This window comes from Vicia villosa, linkage group LG3 (genome assembly GCF_029867415.1).
Source record: "Vicia villosa cultivar HV-30 ecotype Madison, WI linkage group LG3, Vvil1.0, whole genome shotgun sequence".
NCBI classification, from domain to species: domain Eukaryota; kingdom Viridiplantae; phylum Streptophyta; class Magnoliopsida; order Fabales; family Fabaceae; genus Vicia; species Vicia villosa.
Window position 1 is genome coordinate 29508037 of NC_081182.1, and position 20363 is coordinate 29528399.

Below are 20363 nucleotides of genomic sequence, written 5' to 3' on the forward strand. Positions count from 1 at the left end.
ACAACTAAATTGTCCTCTTTTTCCTTTCGAGTTTCTCGACTAGCGTGATGGTCCATTACAGGATTATTACCAACACAAAAAATAATGATTGTACACATAAACACGAGATTACGATTCCAACCACCATATTACTTTGATATATATGGAGTCAAAACCAATAGCACGATGGTGTGGTCTAATGTAAGTTTGGTCCTTGCGTCATTACTTAAAGTCATATATGACAATTGGATTCATTATAGGTAAAAGCGAACAAGGAAAAAATCCTAGCAACCTCCATTAGATCGAGGGCAATTATTTTGGGCCACTAGCAATGCCCATATAGAAAGGCCCAATCACGAGGCCCGACACAAAAGGTGCGTGCAACAACTCAGGGAACATATGAGACCTCAACCAAGGACGAGGCTTGCGATCACAATCTTTGACCTATCTTCCATCGTCTAATATAATCAAGTGACGATGCGCACAATGTGCCAGTTAGCCGATAATGGTTTTAACCTCTCACCCTTATAAGCTTCACTTTTGTTAATTTCAAGTATCTTTTCACTCTCATTATAAACTGTTTTTCAAATACTTTGTTAATTTGTGTGTTGGAATGCTAATATTGCATATTTACTATGTTCCGCCGTACTTAAAGGGCTCACCACCACACCAAATATTTCATTTCCATCTCATAACTATTATTTTTGGTTCCACCCTGGAATAAATTACATGTATAATCTCTACAAATTTGATGTGCAACGTGTGATTATTGTGTATGATCCCAAAACAGTGGCAGATCTACAAGGGTATGGGCAGGAGTAGCTGCACCCCTTATTTTTTATTTATTTTTTAATACCGAAAACGACGTCGTTTTGGACAAATAAAAAACAAAACCTAAAGTAGCTACTACGCTAACACGCTATCAGTAATTTACAACGTTCAAAATTTCTACTTTTGTTTTGCACAGTTCCGTATGCAACCATCTTCTACACGTTACTGTTACATCTTCCAAAGCTATAATTTTTGTAAGAAAGAACAAAGCTTCTCCTTTTCTTCCTTCTCCACAAATCAAAAACCAAGCCAAGCTATCCATTATTTCTACTGCGACGATACTAAAAATATTGTTTGTTCACAATTTCAACTGTGACAATGATTTCGAGTTCTACAACAACAACTTTGACTTCTCTAACCACTTCAACAACTTCAACTTTGTCTTTGTTTACGGCTTTGACTTCGACAACAGTTCTGACGAAGAATTTGAGTTCGATGGCTTTATTCACATTTCGTTCACTGATATTCTTATTTATGAAGTGTTATTCATTCATGAACAAACAATGGCGGCTTTTTTCCCGACTTGTTCATGGCTTTTGCAAGTGTTCAAATAATGATTTAAAGTTTGTGTTGTCTTTTGCAAAAGTAGTACTAGAGAATGCTCCATATAATTTAAAATATACCTCTCATTCAATTCAAAAGGATATTTTGCATATCATGTCTAGTAAAGTCAATAGTTATATCCGAGAAGGGATTCGCGATTCTAAATATTGAATAATTGTTGATGAATCACTTGATGAATGAATGAGGGAGCAAATGGATATTATCTTGAGGTTTGTGGATAAAAATGGGCATACTCAAGAATGATTTTTTAAGCTTGTGCATGTTAAGGACACTATGGCTATCACTCTTAAAAATGCAATTTGTGATGTTCTTTCTTGACATGGTCTAAATGTTTTAGATATTCGTGGGCAGGGGTATGATGGTTCTAGTAATATGAGAGGGAGTGGAATGGATTGTAAGCATTATTTATCAAGGATTGTCCTTATGCTTATTACATACATTGATTTGCACATAGATTATAACTTGCTTTGGTTGCTGCTTCAAGAGAAGTTTTTATTGTTCATGATTTCTTTTCACACTTGACTCTTATTGTTAATGTTGTATGTTCCTCTTGTAAGCGTTATGATGAGTTTCAAAATGCCAATTTTTTAGGAGATTTCACATGTGCTAGAGATTGGTGAGTTAGATGGTGGTAAATGATAAAATCAAATTGGTACTTTGAAACAAGCTGGAGATACCCGTTGGAGCTCACATTTTTCTTCTATTTGTAGTATGATAGATTTGCATAATCAAACTTGTGTGGTTCTTGTAGATATTAGTAAACAATGGGAGAAGTTATGCTACACGCGGGGATGCTAATGCTGCTTATAAGTTTATGAAGTCATTTGAGCTCACATTAATTTTGCACATGATGAGAAAACTTATAGGAATTACCAATCGTTTGTGTCAAGCTTTACAACAAAAATCTCAAGATATACTTAATGCTATGCAGTTAGTCACCACTACAAAGATATTAATTCAAAAGTTGAGAGAATATGGACGAGATGGTTTATTGAAAGATGTAATATTATTTTGTGAAAAACATGATATCGATTCTCCTGATTGTAATGCAGTTTATATAGAGCGTGAAGGTCGTGCGCGTCATCAAATGGATCACATCACTGCGGGTCAACATTTAAGAGTGGATATCTTTTGTGTTACAATCGATCAACAACTGCAAGAATTGAATCATAGGTTTTTTGTGCAAATAATGAAGCTTTTAAGTCTATGCAATAGTTTGGTTCCTAAGGATATTTACAAAGCATTTGATATGAATAATATATGTGCTCTTGTAGATAAATTATATCCTACAGATTTTAGTGAGCATGAGAAAATTTGTTTGAGATATCAATTTTAACACTTTCATCTTGATATTGTAGGTCATCCTGATTTAAATAACTTGTTAACTAGACAGGGAAAACAAATACATGTTAATTGATTGATTGACTTATCTGTCTCATCTTAACTCTTCCAGTTTCTACTGCTACTACATAAAGATCATTCTCAACAATGAATATAATCAAGACAAGATTATGCAATAAGATGGATGATGAATTTCTTGCTTGACAATATGATGCTCTACATTGAAAAAGAAATAGTTGAACACTTCACCACTGATTCAATTATTGATGAGTTCAAATATTAAAAGATTAGAAGACGATACTTTAATTCGAGGTTGAGTATCTTCTTTTATATATTCAATTTGTATTCTGTTAAAGTTATTTTAAATATTTAAAAAAATTATATCTAAATTTTATAATTTTTAGTCAATTTCAATTATAATATTTTAATTAATATTTGTCGCCGATCCGCCAAACTATGTTTTTAATTTATGAGATTCATATCAACTATGTTTTTAATTTATGAGATTCATATCATTATTTAATTTATGTTTCTATATAGTTTATGTATTAATAGAGTAGTTTATTCCCCTACAACACTAGTTTTTAAATAGTACAGTACTAGTATTAATTAATTTCTTAGCCCAGACAATTGACGGACAAGATTTAGCTACAGTCATAAAGTTTCTAAAGTCACGCAGTCATGTGTTGATAAATAAGATTGGACGGCTATGATTCATGCATGATATTTTTTGAATTATTAAATAAAAATTAAATCTGCCCTATGATTCTGAAACATTTCGTTTTCGTTTTCGTGACCCTATTCTCTATCTATCACCGGAGCTCTCCGTTTCCTCTGTACTCATCTCCGGCCACCATCGGCCACCTCCACGAGCCGCCGCCTTTCCATATCCATTATCCGGTAGCTTATACTCGATTTTTTCCTCTATATGCCTCTCCTTTTCTCCCTCTGTTAGGGTTTTTTGGTATTGTTGAATGCAGTGATTTTTCTAATTTCTGTTGTTGATAAATGTTTGTTGTTAAGATAGTATCTGAACTGAAATTGAATATTGTTGAACCTTGAAATTGAATGTTGTTATCATTGTTGTACCTTGAGTGTGCCACGTAAAGACCCATCTCTTCAACATTACCATATTTCTGTATCAACAAACCGCACATCACTGATCCACCTTCAAATCCTTACTTGCAACATGTCAACATCACTTCACACTATCAGCATAACAACTACAACAAAAAGCAGCAACAAAACGGACATCATTGCAACTCCACAACAACCAACTGCCACTGAGTAATTCAGAACCTTCAACCCAAACATCCCTTCGAAAAACATAGTGAAAAATCTGGGGTTTTAGGGTTCATTGTGGGGATTGGGTCTTTGTTCTGATTGTATGGTCGTTTTGTTGTTGTTCCTGTGAGGAGAGATCAATCGAGAGAATAGCGAGAGAGGAGAGGTGTGAGAGTATCTTGGCCTTCCTATGTTCGTTTTGTTTTAATTGTTTTCGGGACTGTGTCACTGTATCGTTAACTCTTTGTTTTTCCAATAGATCATTCTATTAATTTGTTATGCGTTTCCTTTAAACGAATTGGTTGGCTTATAAATTGTATTACTTGAAGAGTTGAAAAGTAAAGATGAAGAGTAGGAAAATTGATTATATTTTTAAGAGGAAAGCAAAAAGAAGGAAATGAAGTTTTTTGTTTGCAACATGATTATCATATTTGATTTTCAAATTATAGTTTTTTTTTACTGCACACCCGAACTTTTTAGTGACGCTCTACCACTGGTTGCAGTTGGTTTAAAAGAGCAACAAAAAAACAGTGTGCTGCTATGGACCCATCTATAGTCAAGCTTCTTGAAGATGATGAGGTTTTCTTCTCTCTACTGTATACTTTCCAAAAAACATCTGCTGATCTTTAATTGAGGCTTCACTTGTACCATCATTGTGTTTTGATGTCCACAGGATGAAACTATGCATTCAGGAGCAGATGTTGAAGCGTTTCAAGCTGCATTAAATAGAGACATAGGTGGAGATGCTTCTAATTCTCAGCTTTCTGATTCAGATGCAGGTATCCTTCAATTTACATTATATCTAAGCTCTGGATATCATATTTGTAAACTGGTCATAAATTCCTACAACTTCACTCCCTTTGACTTTTTGCATTAAGATTATGGCATTTTAAAGGAAAAACAAGAGAATAAGCAGACAAAATGGAAACTAGTATATCATCATTTTGAATTTCAAAATAATGCATGATTTAAATTAGCAAACAACATAGTAGGATCAAGAAAACGCGAGCAAAAGAGGATGAAAACATCAATACGAAGGGTGAAGAGACGGCATGACGTATTGTGCTAGGGTTGTTTCTTTGTTATTTCAACCTGGGTTATTGTAAGGTTGGGTTTTGGGAGATCATGTCTCATAAGGAAAAAAATTGCCCCCTTTAAGTCTCAGTACTATTGTTTATCTGATTTTTCTTCTAATTCTTGTTTCCTATATATAAAGAGGAGTTTGTAATTTTCTATCTGATTATTCATTATTTAAGATTCCAGTATTACTATATAATCAGAGTATCTGGATTATATATTAACTGTTGATTCATGTTATTTTTCTATTTACTTGATAAATTCTTCATCGCATACGCACATAGCGCTATGACGATTGCTTCATTTTTTTCTTCTGAAGGAAGCAATAATTCATTCAGTCAATCATTACCAACGTGGCCAACTTCTAGCCATGACAACCAGACCGACTGTCAAAATCAGGAGCCTAAAATTGCTCAAGAGCAACCTTCATCTGAAATGGAGCTGAAGCAACAAGGACCTGTCGTGGAACAGATACAAAATGTTGCCTCACAAGATGCAAGCAATCCTACTTTATCACACAAACAATCTCAAGATGAATGTCTCCAACGCCAGACTGTACCGGTTTCCCACCAACATTCTCAAACAAATGAAGTTCAGAAATCCGAAAAAGGTCCTGCCTTTAACCATGAGGTAATCAAAACAAATAATCCCAACTGTGAATCTCAGTATGCAAAATTGCAGCAGATGAGTAATCAACAGGCCACAGTTAATGAACAACCTAGTAGCCAAATCAATCGTAGTAAGCAGGTGCCATTTGGCTTATTGCTCCCTATCTTGATTCCCCAACTCGCCAAAGATAGAGCCATGCAACTTACAACATTATTTAACAAATTGAAGGTGGGTTTCACAAACCAGTTTCACTATCATGTCCTTTTCCCCTCCCTTCTGTGCTAAACTATTAAAGTTTGTTGTGCAAGGCTTTTTTCACATTACTAAGTTTTATGTTTTCACAATTTTGTTTTCATTTGTTCTAGAAAGATGAAATACCCAAAGATCATTTTGTACGGCTTATGAAGGGGATTGTGGGGGATCAGATGCTTAGAATAGCATTGACAAAAGTGCAACAACAGGTAGGTAGAGTAGATAGTTTATGCAGTCTTACAGATGTTTTTTCGTAAGGCGGTTGAATATTGTTTTCAATGTTATGTTAAGAACCATCCTTTTTCTTGTAGACAAAAGCCAACGCAGGTTCTTCTGGACAGCAGCACCCTGTAAGGATGCCAACGGTTACTTCCAGTGGAGCAAAATTTAATGATCCCCATGCATTAGCTCAACTGCACCAGAGAAGTTTGAATCCCGCTGCAGACCATTCTCATAATACTTCTTCAGCTATCCAAGTGAAGAGTGAACCGACCTATTCAACTATGGATGTTGGTGCTAAAAAATCTCAGGAACATGATGTTCGAGTAGTGCAACCAAATCAATTACCATCATCAGGTTCTAATGCTGTCAGTCAAGAAACTGAAAGATCCGCAGTTCACATGCAAGGCCTTAATAAGCAGCAACAACAGCATATACATTTCCCATCGACATATGGAAGCAGTGGTGGTAACTATAACCATTTTTCCGGGACAACTACTAGTTCATCATCTCTCAGACCACAACCTCATCCTCATGATTCACACATAAGGCAAATTGCACATCAGAATATTGGTTTAAATCACTTGGGTGTAGAACGACAAAGTTCTTTCACTGATCCTAAGAGAATGCCAGGTGGATCTGTGTCGACTGGTGTAAACAATACAGCACCACAACAAACTTCAACTTCTTGGCAACCTTCAGCAGAACAAAATTCTGGCTTGTTTTCATCTGTTTCATATGTAAAAAAGGAACCTAACGACCTTTCTATTGAGCAGCAACATAGGAATCATTTATCTAAATTGCATGGGTTGCCTTCTGTTAATTCTGGTCAAACTGAACAGGGTAGTGGTGTCAATCAAGGCACTGTGAAGGATGAGTTTTCAAGAGGTTCTTTAGCACTCACTGGCATGCCACACCCAACATCTGCTAGCTTGCCCACATCAAGCTCTGCATCTCAACTAGATCCAACTGTCTCTGTAAGTTACAAATTAATATGCACGTCTTTATCAAAAAGTTGCAATACCTATAGTTTTAGGGATCAAATAGTATCCAAAAGTTATTTTTTGTTTTCTTCAAATTTCTATAACCTTCCAATGCTCACTGGTTTTTATCCGGGAAATACTATTAATCTGCTTGAATTGATCTAAATATTTATAAATTTGATCTCCATATTGTTAAAATTCTGTGAAATATTACGGCTTCTTTTTGAGAGATCGGGAATCTTTGCTATACTCACTTTTTCCTTTTCTTGGTTGTTTTCTTCTTTGTTCTTTATTTATAGAGGATTTCTCTCTCTATTTTGCTTCCAGTCTCAATATCTTTCTTAAACAAGTCTGTTTTTTTTGTGCCAATAGTCAAGAGTGAATTTATGGTTCTATCTTACCAGATTAAAATAATTAGGGTTGTTAGGATTTGTAGCTTCTATCGGCATTCTCTTTTTTCATGTGGGGTTGTAACAATGGTTCATGGTTTGAATTCGGGGCTTGTGTTTAGGTGCTATTTCACTCTGTTTTTAATATCAAAATCTTCCTTTATAAGTTTTTCTGGAATACCAAGCCATCATTCTGTTTACATGGGCATGTTCCATCCATGTTTTTAATTATATCTTAATACTTGCTGATACCTGATTTCTTTTCCTCTTTTTGTATCAGTTAAGCTCTCAGATCCTAGCTAGCACTTCTGGTATGGTGTCAAAGACACCTCTAAAAAGACCTCTTGGCCAGAAGAAACCACTTGAAACACTTGGTTCTTCACCTCCTCCTCCAAGGTGAGTTGCAGTATTCCGCTGGTTCATGATTTTTTTTTCTGGGTTGGTTATTGCATTCTCTTACTGACTTTATTATATGCATACCTGCTTGTTATCCTACAGTAAGAAACAAAAGGTGTCTGGGTCATCTCTGGAACAAAGCATTGAACAGCTTAATGATGTTACAGCTGTTAGTGGTGTTGATCTTAGGGTATGATGCTTTGTCATATTGAAGAAAACCATAGTCAGGAATGTATACTTTTCTGTTTTAACAATTTCAAGCTATTTTTATGTTCTCTTTATATAGGAGGAGGAAGAACAGTTATTTTCTGGGTCCAAAGAGGACAGTCGAGCTTCAGAAGCATCTCGAAGAGTTGTGCAAGAAGAGGAAGAAAGTCTGATTTTGCTGAAAGCTCCATTGCAGAGAAAATTGATTGAAATTAGTCAGTCCTATTTATGCCATTTCTGTCCATCTGATTTTCTTTCCTTTTTTCAAACTTATCTACATATGTACTTAGGCCTATATAAGCCTTATAGCTGTTCTATTCTGTCACCTTGGCAGTGACTGAGTGTGGCTTGAAAGGCATGGGTAATGATGTGGAAAAATGCTTGTCACTGGTGAGATTAAATATATTTTTTCATTGTTTATTACAAGTAAGGTTCCATGTAATCTTATGGCTGAAAATAAATGTTCAGTGTGTGGAAGAGCGAATGCGCGGAGTAATAAGTAACATAGTCAGAATGTCAAAACAGGTCAGTTATTTTCTATAACTGCTTGCACGAGTAGCCATTTTGTCAATCTGTAAGTTTTCTTAACTCCAATAACTTTCCTACCAGAGGGTTGATCTTGAGAAAACAAGGCATCGGACTGTTGTCACTTCAGATGTTCGACAGCAAATCATGGCAATGAATAGGAAAGCAAGGGAAGAGTGGGAGAAAAAACAGGCTGAAGTAGACAAGCTCCGGAAACTAAATGATGTGGGTTCCACTTCGTCACTTTGTGGAATTTTTGTTTATTTGATTTGATGGCCTAATATAACTATTGTCCCTGCACATTTATCGAGCATGCATATATTTTATATTGTTGCATCTTAGATTCAAACCTAAATGCTTATTATTTAAAACATCATAATCTATTTTTAAAGTATAGGTAGAAGGTGGTTCCGGAGTTGATGGTGACAAGGACAAGGATGATGGTCGCAATAAAGCAACAAAGGTACTGTATCAATTTAGATGATGTAATTCACCATTATCTATGTGGGAAGTTTTATTTTTTATTGGTAATATCTTGCAGGTGAACAAGGAAGTAGATGACAAAATGAGGACAAATGCTGCAAATGTTGCAGCCCGAGCTGCTGTTGGGGGAGATGACATGCTGTCGAAGTGGCAACTTATGGCTGAGCAAGCCAGGCAGAAACGTGAAGGGGGAACAGACACTGCATCTGGTTCTCAGCCAACCAAAGATGTCAGTCGCAAATCTTCTCCATCATCAGGAAGGAGCACAAAAGACAATCAAGAAAGGGAGAGAAAAGGTCCAAATTCTCTTGGGAGTTCAGGTGGGTTTCTTTTTTGTTGTTTCCTACCACTTCAGTTGTTGATAAATTCAATGGAGTTTCTATCTTTACCGTTGTGCGTTTGCACGGGTCACATTAATTTTTATGCATATCTTAAAACAACTGATATATAATTATTTACTCAAAATAAACCTTAATTATACCTATATTGCCTACTATTCGAATTTAGTAGGCAGAATGAAAACTTTGCAAAGATCCAACTTCCTAGCAGAAAAGCATTAGAGCAAACCAAAGTCTAAATGAGAATAGGAGAGGATGAATGTTCTCATCCAAAATCAATCAGTTTATGTACTGAACTAACTTATAAGTTATTATTGCAAAGTTTTCATCCAAAATCAATCAGTTTATGTACTGAACTAACTTATAAGTTATTATTGTAATACCAAATACCAATTGTCAACGCGTATAAAAATTGATTTTTAACAATATTTGTTCTGTTATCAATGCATACATTACATGGCTGCCTCAGAAATTTATATAGACGGTACAATCTAATCAAGTCTACCAATCAATTGTTGTGCGCCACTGTTCTGTCTTGAAATAATAACCTTACATCATAAATTTTTTTGTTCAAATGCTTTAATTGAAGAGAAAATTAAGACTAAAATGCCCAAGCCCGATCATCAAGGCACAGATGGAATGAGATAAGAACCAACATGTTATTTTAAGTTGCAGTTCCACCGCTCTCAGTCCATATTCTACTGTCATATATTATTACCCTACTCCTAATCCCTAATATTGCACTTAAATCAGGATCTAGTAACTGAAATTGCCAATTTATGCTGTGGTCATATATTAACCTCATTGTTGGTTGATATACCAACAGCTGACAAGCATATGCAATCTTGGAATATCAATGCTTGTTAAGATTTAAATGGTTGCTGGTTCATACCTTGTTCCAAGATACGTGGGCTCCTGATTCTAGAAAGAATACCCACCTGGGATGGTTGCTGATAAACAAATTCTTCAAATATTGAAAGAAATTTTGATAACAGACTTTTGAGTGTGACCTGTTTAATAAAAAACTCAAATATGGGACCGAAAAACATAGGTAGGTCAGGCTAAAATATGTGGTTCACAAATTTAAAATATGTGGTTCACATACAATGTGCATTGAATGTAAGGAGTTGTAGAGTGAAATGAATATTATACTCAAATAAAATGAAAAAGTAGGTGCAGGTGAAATAAAAATGGATATTATACTAAATTAAAATGCAGAAGCATAATGAAACACAATTTAAATGAAGATACTAGATAAAGCCCGAGTAAGGTGAAGAGAATCTGAGCTGAAAAAGAAGAGAATCCCAAGTAAGCTCACTTTTAAACCCGCAACAAAAGAACTGAGCAATGGGGAGTAGCTTTAGTGATGCACTAAAAATTTAAGTTGAGAGAAGAAACAATGATATGAAAAGATAGGGGGAAAGATTGTTTTGGAGCTCACTGGTTTTTTGCAGGAGAGAAAATAGGAGAAGAAAGTTGGGTTCAATAATGGAATGAAAGAAAAGAAAAAACAACACTGGCAGAAACTAATAAAATTCAAAGATAATATAATTGTCAAATTGTATGTGAATTTTTGAAAAACTGATTCTGCATGACCTAAACATGCATAAAAAGTATTATGGAATTCAAACTTCACCAGTTAAACTTTATATATCTCCATAGTCTTTAGATACAATACAAAATGTGTGTATCCCCATGGTATGTATGATTACACTGCAATGTTTTTGTTGATATTATTTATGTCCATGTGATCTTGTTGCCAACAGCGTCTGGTAGGAAGTTTGGGAAAAACCATTCCCCTGGATCTCAAACTCGCATAGCTCGTAGCATCTCTGTGAAGGATGTGATTGCAGTCTTAGAGAGGGAACCTCAGATGTCCAAATCATCACTCTTATATCGGTTGCATGAGAGAATTCATTCTGATGCTTCAGCCGAATAAGGTAAAATGAAATATCTAGGTCATTTTTTCCTTTTTACATTTACCATTGAGCTTACTCTCATCTTATGCTTATCGGTTGATCAGTGACATCTATTGGTCCTATTTTCAAATCAGCTTCAAGCAACTAGCCCTTTTTAATGTCTACCCTCTGTATTCTCTTGTATTCATTCACTATAGGGTAATTTGGAAATAGTGAAAGGTTGTTTCTTTCCTATCGTGGGCAGACATTCAGTAATTCAGTTTTGGCTTATTCCTGTAATTGGATGGTGAAGAGTATGATTATTTCAAGATAAAACCTTGGCGTTTTATCCTTTATCTATTTGAAAATTAGAATGGTAGGAGATGGCGAACTAGTCATATTTTCTATCAAGGGAGAGGAACGTCTCAAACTTGCCAACATGCTCATCTCTAGGTTTATTAGCATATTCATGTTAAGAAAATTGTAGTTTGTTTGTTGAATTGAATGAACCAACATGTTTGGTTCCTTTTGCGTGAAAGTAAATATATTCCCCATTGTTGCAGATATTTTTCAAATTGTCTTATGATTATTGTTTAATTTTTATTTATTTTATTATTCTTAATTCAATACCTATTACTTCCATTAAGAAAACATAGGGCGTGCCAGGTATACTATTACTTTCATTATTCTTAATTCAACACCTTTCAATTTACATTAATAATAATAATAATAATAATAATAATAATAATAATAATAATAATAATAATAATAATAATAGTGAATACACTAGCATTTGTAGTTAAATTATTTATTTTTATTTTTTGCATTTCTTAAAGGTATGAAAATGTCAAATTAATCACTTATTATGGACAAAAAGAGCCGTGCCTATGATCCCAGCAAACAAATTTACTTCATTCATACTCTCAATTAGACATGTACTCCCCCTCTCCTACTTATAATATCTTCAAAAATATCTTTTCTTACAAAAATAACTTTAAAAAATCACATGACTCAAAAAATCAATAGAACTAAACTGAACCACATAATCAAACTGAACCGTTGATAAATAATTGAATCTTTTTTAGTTAATAAATCGAATCATAATCTATTTAATAGTTCGATAACTGAACTATAGTTAATTGATCTCGAACTGAATTGCAATTAACTAACCATATTAGATGGTATTACTGGTTTATGTTCAAACTTTGGCTATGTTAAAACTGGTATTATTTATTATTAAATTTATTTTAAAATAAAAATTGTTTTTTTAAGAAATTAACTTTTTAACCATTAATAAAATTTGATTTTTTAAGTGCATGATAAGTTTAAAAAAAACTGAAGATTCAATCAATTATGTAAAAATTGCATTAATATTCAACTCAAAGATTTTTCATGTGCATTAATATTCAACTCAAAGAAGTCATGAGATATTTTAGCATGCATAGAACTTTTAAATCTCTTGGACTAGTAACAGGCAATGAACAGAATAAATTTTGAGACAAATTGAAAGTAAAATGTCATAATAATGGTTTTCAATAATAATAATGAAATAACATTTAACTTGTTTCCATGAAAAAGTGTATATTTTTTATTTTACGAAGAAATAGGAGTAACATTTAATTTTGTGATTTGAATTTGAATTTTAATGATACAAGTTATGTAAAAAAATAGTTTTAAATGATTTTTTATCAACAAAAGTTTTAAAAAATATAAGTCATCCATAATCTCTTAAAAAAATAATTTACTAATGCTTTTGTACGGTATGAAATTCATAATCGGTATCACATACGTATCAATTGTTTGATTCAGTTCTTTAAATAAATTTAGGACTAGTTTGTTTCAACTTTAAAAAAATGGATTTTTTGTATTTTTGAAAATAGATTTTCCAAAACCGTTTTTTAAAATATTACAAATTTTTTTATATTCGTTTTTTCTAAAATGAAACACTAATTTTGACATCTAATAACATAAACATACATAATTGAAGACCAAAACTTACTCAAAATCATAATTTTTTTAAAAAGTTGTATTTTAAAAATGATTTTTATGAAAATCTATTTAAAATAGCTTCAAAATTAACAGATTTTTTGAAATTTTGATATCCAAATTTTTTCCCCATAACTAGATGAAATACCTAAAATCACATTTTAAGAATAACTATTCAAACAAAATTTTCATTTGAAGCTTTTATAAAAAGTTTCTTTGCAAAAATTTTTTCACAAAATTTAGTAACACTACAAAAATCATTTAAAAAAAAAAGCTAAAAATCCTTGATCGGTTCGCCTTAGTTTATAAAAACAGTTATTATGATATGATTATGTACGTACGGTTCAGTTTTTTGATTTTCAATAAGCCATACCAAAACCATGCCTTACATAACCCCTTTTTCAGAAAGATTTAAAGAAAAAATAAGTTTTAAATGAATGAAAACCTTGATAATCAAACTGGAAGTTTTAAATTGTCATACATTTAATTCTTATTTTCAAGTGGAAGTTTTGTGTTATATGAAAGTGGAAGTTATTTAAAAGTAGATCTTCACATTATATAAAACTTTCAATTTTTAGTTATTTATTTGTAATTTACTTTGATACATTATATATTTATACAGCAATAGAAAAAAGTTGTTACGTGAGAATCTGACCGAAGTATTTACGAGAAATTATATAAAATTAGTACGATTTTTATTATTTCAAATCTTGATGCTAAGATGAGAAAAAGAAGAAAGATTAAAACAAAACTAGTGTATGAAAGGAGTAAATGTGATTTTCTAGTTCATATTTAGAACAAAGCTGTTGAAGGATGAAGTGACCCACAAACGAATTTCACACGTCAATTTAATTGACAATATGACTTTATTGACAAAAGTACTGCATTTGCACCATACAGATTGAATTCTTCAAAAGATAGAAACAAGGACAATTGACATATTACTCAAATTTATAATGTTCAAAATGCAATCAAATTGTCATTGAGAGGTCATAGAAGTATAATGGAAGTTGATACAAACTAAGAAGTATGTGTTTTAGTAGAAAGGGTGAAGACTCATAAATCATTGTCACATAATTAGTTGATGTATTAAGTAATATTTGCATATTTTTAATCATAGTATCCAGATTTTTTATATTGGACATTAAAAATGTTAGAGAAAGTGTACATAGAATTTAATTTCTAAGGTACTTATTAGAATTTTGGACAATAAATGTAACAATTATAGTGTTAGGATTATTGTTTAATTAGTCAAGATTTAAAGAAGTTTAATTAATAACTAAGTACTTAGGTTCACGTTCGAGTGGTGAATTAACTCCCATTTTTAATACAGTTTCAATATGTATAAGTATTATTTAGCTTCTGCTTTTTATATGCTTCTAATTTGTATAAGAATTATTTAATTATATTAATGCTTCATAAATATTATTTAATAATTTAAGGTTGTGATAAGTACAATCTTAAACAAAATTCTAGCTAGAAGTTGATGTAATAATCTTACAAAATTTTCCAAATAAAAAATAATCACTAAAATTTATATAATTATATTTTCTTTGTAAAACTCTTCTTTCTATTAACTTTAATTCAAAAAATAAAAAGTAAAATAGAAATTTTATTTTAATAATCAATAAAATTGTAACTACTACACTACTATAAGGATAATATATAAAATTAAAAAATAAAAATATTACTAAAATTGATATAATTATATTTTCTTTATAAAATTTTCCATTCTCTTAACTTTAAATCAAAAAATTAAAAATGAATTTCATTTTAATAATCACTAAAATTATAACTAATACACTACAATGATGATAATATATAAATAAAAAATAAAAAATGAATTTTATTTTAATAATTACTAAATTGTAATTAATACACTATAATGATGATTTTATCTTTATGAGTTTCTATTCTGTTAATTTGTAAAAACAACCAAATTATTTTTATGAGTTTGTAAATTGTAAATGTCATAATTTAATTTTTTTTTGACTTAATTTAAAATAAAAAAGTTATCTAGGTAAGTGATAATCTTTATTGATTACATTATCATATTTAAATATAGGTGTTATTAGTAAATAAATTAGAGAATTTGGATTTCTGAATGATAAAATAAAAGAGACAATGTTATAAAAGGAGATTTTGATCTAATTGATTAATTTTTTATTATCAATTTTATTTTTATTTTTAAAATTTACAAATAATATTATTTTTGCGTACTATCAATAAAATTTTCAATAACCTTTTTTCAAATACTTTTGAAAAATGAAGTAATTTAAAATTTATAAACTAACAAATAATTTTATATTTACTCAATTTATTTTGTTGAAAATTGTGTTTCAATAGTAATTACTAATATATTTAATTTTTTGTTTTTAGTTTTTAATGTTATCATAATTATATTGTATATTAGTTACAATTTATTTTTGGTACAAATATTATTTATATTTTTTCAACTTTATTTTTTTTAATTATTGCAAAAATTAATACTTAGAGAAGGAAGAGTTTCATAAAACAGTCGATTCAATGAAAATTTAAATCATAAATCCAATCACACAGGTATAAATTAAATTTAATAGTTGTGTTTCCGTTATAAATTCAATCTAGATATTGTGATACTTGATTACCTCCCATAATACTACTATTATTTTATTATTCTTAAACCGATTAATTTGTCTCACTTTCATCATTAAATAGATAAATTTCTCCCACTTTTTCTCCTCACGCATATGTTTTAGATCTTGATGTATAACATGATAAAGCATGAGATAAATGGTGAACTATTTAACACCGATTCAAAAAGAGAACTTTTTTTTTAAATCTTTATCTAATCCAAAACATATGTTTTTTTTGGTAAGAATCCAAAACATATGCTTTAGTTCATATAATTTAATTTTTTAAATTAATTTATATATTTTTTAGTTTAATTTCCTTCCTTTCTCTCTTCACAATTCTATAATGGTAGTACATATGCTTTCATTTGGATATAAATTCTTATTTTTTTCTTTAGTATAAGTTGTAATTATTATTTTAATATTTTATACTCATAATTATTTTAATATATGTTGTTTATTGGTGTTATAATAAAGATGCACACACTAGTGGAAAATGAACAATATAATTTTAAAATTTACACCCGATATATGAAAAACGGGTGTAAATAAGAAACATGGTGGCACTTTTGTAAATAAAGTATAAGTTTATGATTGATCATGTGAAAATTACACCCTATTTTTTAAAAACGGGCGTAAATTAAAAATATTATTATATTTAAATCTCAATTACTCCCATTAAATTAAAAATCGAGCATAAATTTAAATAGATTTAAAAAAAATATTTATTTTATAACTCAAAATATTATTCTTAATAACTAGTTAAGTGAATATTATGAATATTATGAAATTAATGAGGGAATATTAATGGGTTTAAATTTATTAGATGAATAAAATATACTAAAACTCTTTCACTAAACCCATCGCGCATGCATTTCACCAAACCCATTTTTCAGCACTGCGAACAATCTAGCACAAAAAAATGGAGGAAGCATCTAAAACCATTGCACACCAAATCGGAGGTATCCAAAACGACGAAGAAGAGAGAATTAACATATCATTTTTCATTTTTTTTGTTAAAATAAAATCAAATTGGTTCAATCTTCGTTTTCGTTCCCAAATTTTCATCGATCTGGGAAATTCTATTCGAATAAATGAATATTATATTAAATGAAGTGTTGAAGAAATTCAGGTTGTTGCAGATACAAGAAGTTCAGAGGCTTTTATGTGCCCTTTCTGTATGCTTGTGATTGTCTGTTGTTGTGTGCTTCAATAAGCTAACAATGTTGTTGCTGATGAACTTTTACAATTAGAAACAAAATTAAAGGACTTCGTGAAAGTATCTTATTCTATTTTTAATTATTTTTTTCTATGTATCATTTATAAATTAATATTTGTTTCAACATTTCAGATATCTTTGGGCAACTTTGGGCTAAAATATTTTTGCAACTGGTTGAAAATAAAAAGGTTGAGGAGCAAAATCTACGAGATCAAATGCAAATGGTTGAAGAGGATAAAGACATAGAAATGTTGCCAAAACAAAAGCTAAAGAAGAAGAAAAAAACTTATATATGAAGAAAGTGTTATGACTTAGTTAAAATATGATATTTATGTGTATGATTTTATAGTACTTGAAATATTATGACTGTACATGATTTTGTATATTTTTTGGTTAATATTAAAAATATTATGACTTAGTTAAAATATGATTTTTATGTGTATGATTTTATAGTATTTGAAATATTATGACTGAAAATGAAATATAACTAAATGGTGTATATGAAATAGGGTGTAAATAGATTTAAATATAATATAATTGTTCATTCATAAATGGCGTATTTACACCCGATTTTTATTAAAATAAGGTGTAATTAAAAACGTAATTATGCCCAATTACACCTGATTTTTATTAAAACAGGGTGTAATTAAAACGTAATTACGCCCAATTACACCTGATTTTTATTAAAACAGAGTGTAATTAAAAATGTAATTATGCCCAATTACACCTTCTTTTTTTTTATTAAAACAGGGTGTAATTAAAAACGTAATTACGTCCAATTACACCCAATTTTTATTAAAACAGGGTGTAATTAAAAACATAATTACGTCCAATTACACCGGATTTTTATTAAAACAGGGTGTAATTAAAAACGTAATTACGTCCAATTACACCCGATTTTTATTTAAAATAACGGGTGTAAATTCGTTAGACATTTCTCACCCTGTGGATATACACCCGATTTTTATTAAAAATAATGGGTGTAAATTTACTAAAAAACGGGTGTAAATTAATATTTTTGTACTAGTGACATAAGTTTGCCGGTCTTGCAATTTGAAAGTTTATCGGCCTCTATAAATAACAATTTCATAGTGAAGATTGAAATATACAAATTTTGCAATAATTTAAATCGTCAAATTTCTAGAACTATATAATACACATGATTTTGTCCTGATATAACCATACTAATTAGATTATTATATTTTTGATTAATTTCCTTCTTCCACTTATGATTTTTTCCGAATATAACCAAACTAACAATATTTAAGTTCCATTTAATTGTTATAAAGTTTTTAATTGGTTTAATTTCCTTCATCTTAATTTTAAAATCTTTTTTGTGGTTTAGCAATATGAAATAGTTATTTTCGGTAAAAATTTTTTATTCTTTTAGACAAACTATTTTAACAATTAAGATTCTTAAACTATAATTGTGCATGTGGATAATATTTAATTGTGATTTTAATCGTTAGGAAGTTTTATTTTTTATTTCTTTCTAAATGTGACCAATAATAATCTATGATTCTATATTCCTATTAAATAATTAATGACTTATTAAAAAATTAAAATGTATTTCTCACTATTTATGATTATTCATCAATTTATATTCTAACTCTAAAAAAAAATCATTTTACTATATTAATTATCCACCAATAAAAATGTTAACTTTTTCGTTAATACCAAATTCTAATTCTACAAAAAATTTGAATCTCAATTTCTGACTATTTACTAATTATCTATCAATCTAAATTCTAAACTTATAATCTATTACTATTAGAAATTTTGAAATAAAAAATTAAAAGTAAAAAAACACTTAAAAAATAAAATAAAAAATTTAAAAGTAAAAAAGCACATCTATCAAGAAGAAGAATAATGCATAACAATGGAATAAACAATGACAAGATTCGGTCGTGACGACCGGTGACAACCACAACGATCACCCTTCCTCTTTGCGTTTGACACAACGACCTTCTTCTATCTCTCTCTCAAACAAAAGGGAAAAATGTAATCCAAAAAAGGAAAAATCAAAATTCAAGATTAATTGATCTGTTTTTTATTAGGGGTCCATTTTTATAATTTGACTTGGACCTCTAAAAAGTAAAGACCGACCCTAGTCATCACCATACTTCAAATGAGATACATAAGATCCCCAACAACTAAACTTGAGAGGATTTTGTGTATCATCCCAAACATCATTAAGGATACAATTGCCGAATCTTTCCATAACAAGCACATAAAATTAAGGAGACATAAGATATCTTTGCCCGAGACATGAGTGGGTGAAAATTCTTAAGAGGGTTTACCATGCCAATCAATGTTCATTATGAAAGGAGAAATGCAAACCACAATAAAATTGATATTTGAGACATAAGAGAGATCAAACCAAAACATTCTTTGATAAAAAGTCGCTCTAATCTATCCCAGGCTTTAACAAGATCTAACTTACTCACTATAAAACAATATTTTTCTTTGGTAGATTGCATGGCATGAATGACCCCTTGTAGGATAATAGTGTTGCCAACAACATTTTTCCCATCTATGAAGCTATTTTGTTAATACAAAATAATATTAGGTGTCACTTCCTTTGAGATGGTTTTTATTACAATCTTGTTGATCCCATTAGAAAGAGTTATTGGTTGGATGTCATAGGCTTTTGAAAGATTAACATATTTAGAAATAAGAGTTAATTGAGTGTTGTTAACATTTGTAATAGCCTCTTAGTTTAATTTTTATTTTTTTACAAAATCAAAGATTGAAGAATAAATAATATCCCCGTCAGAAGTAATTCAGATTCAATTTCATTTTAGCTTGAATTTGCACTTGAATTTGGTTTTCATTTCGGTTGTATTTATGTTTGGTTGTATAAATATTGAAACTCAATTTTCAGTTTGTAACCATTTTTCAATTGAGAGAAAGTTAGTTACAAGTTTGTTACTCTCTCGTTTTCTCTCTTTGTAATTCTTTCTCATCTTCATCTTCATCTTCTCAATTGTTGTGCATCAATGGAGGTTTAACTCCAACAATTGGTATCTAGAGCTCCAGTTCTGATTCAGGAAAGGGAAACACGAGTGTATGTGAGGCGTGTGATTGATTTTGTTTCTTGAATTCACATTGAATTTATGATCGAAATCAAACATAACCACATTTCTTGATTCTGCAGGATTGGGAAACACG

At 30.5% G+C, this 20363-nt stretch overlaps 1 protein-coding gene and 1 pseudogene across 5 annotated transcripts; both read left to right on the plus strand.

Annotated features, from left to right (window-relative positions):
• The first annotated feature begins 1302 nt into the window (after positions 1-1302).
• On the plus strand, positions 1303-2998 carry LOC131657787 (uncharacterized; annotated as a pseudogene).
• A 460-nt stretch (positions 2999-3458) lies between these two features.
• Positions 3459-11937, plus strand: LOC131660829 (transcription initiation factor TFIID subunit 4b-like). 5 transcript variants are annotated; one of them, XM_058930175.1, is made up of 16 exons: positions 3460-3615; positions 4503-4578; positions 4673-4778; positions 5396-5913; positions 6051-6146; positions 6249-7133; positions 7809-7924; positions 8027-8114; positions 8211-8346; positions 8466-8521; positions 8600-8656; positions 8741-8881; positions 9054-9119; positions 9198-9459; positions 11244-11417; positions 11501-11937. In XM_058930175.1, the coding sequence occupies exons 2-15, from the start codon at positions 4540-4542 to the stop codon at positions 11414-11416; spliced, it is 2739 nt and encodes a 912-aa protein (XP_058786158.1). In that variant the 5' UTR covers positions 3460-3615; positions 4503-4539; the 3' UTR covers position 11417; positions 11501-11937. The 5 variants fall into 5 exon arrangements, with proteins under 5 accessions (XP_058786156.1, XP_058786157.1, XP_058786159.1 ...); XM_058930173.1 differs by having other exon boundaries at positions 3459-3615; positions 8466-8656; XM_058930174.1 differs by having other exon boundaries at positions 3459-3615; positions 8466-8656; positions 11594-11937.
• The last annotated feature ends 8426 nt before the right edge of the window (positions 11938-20363 follow it).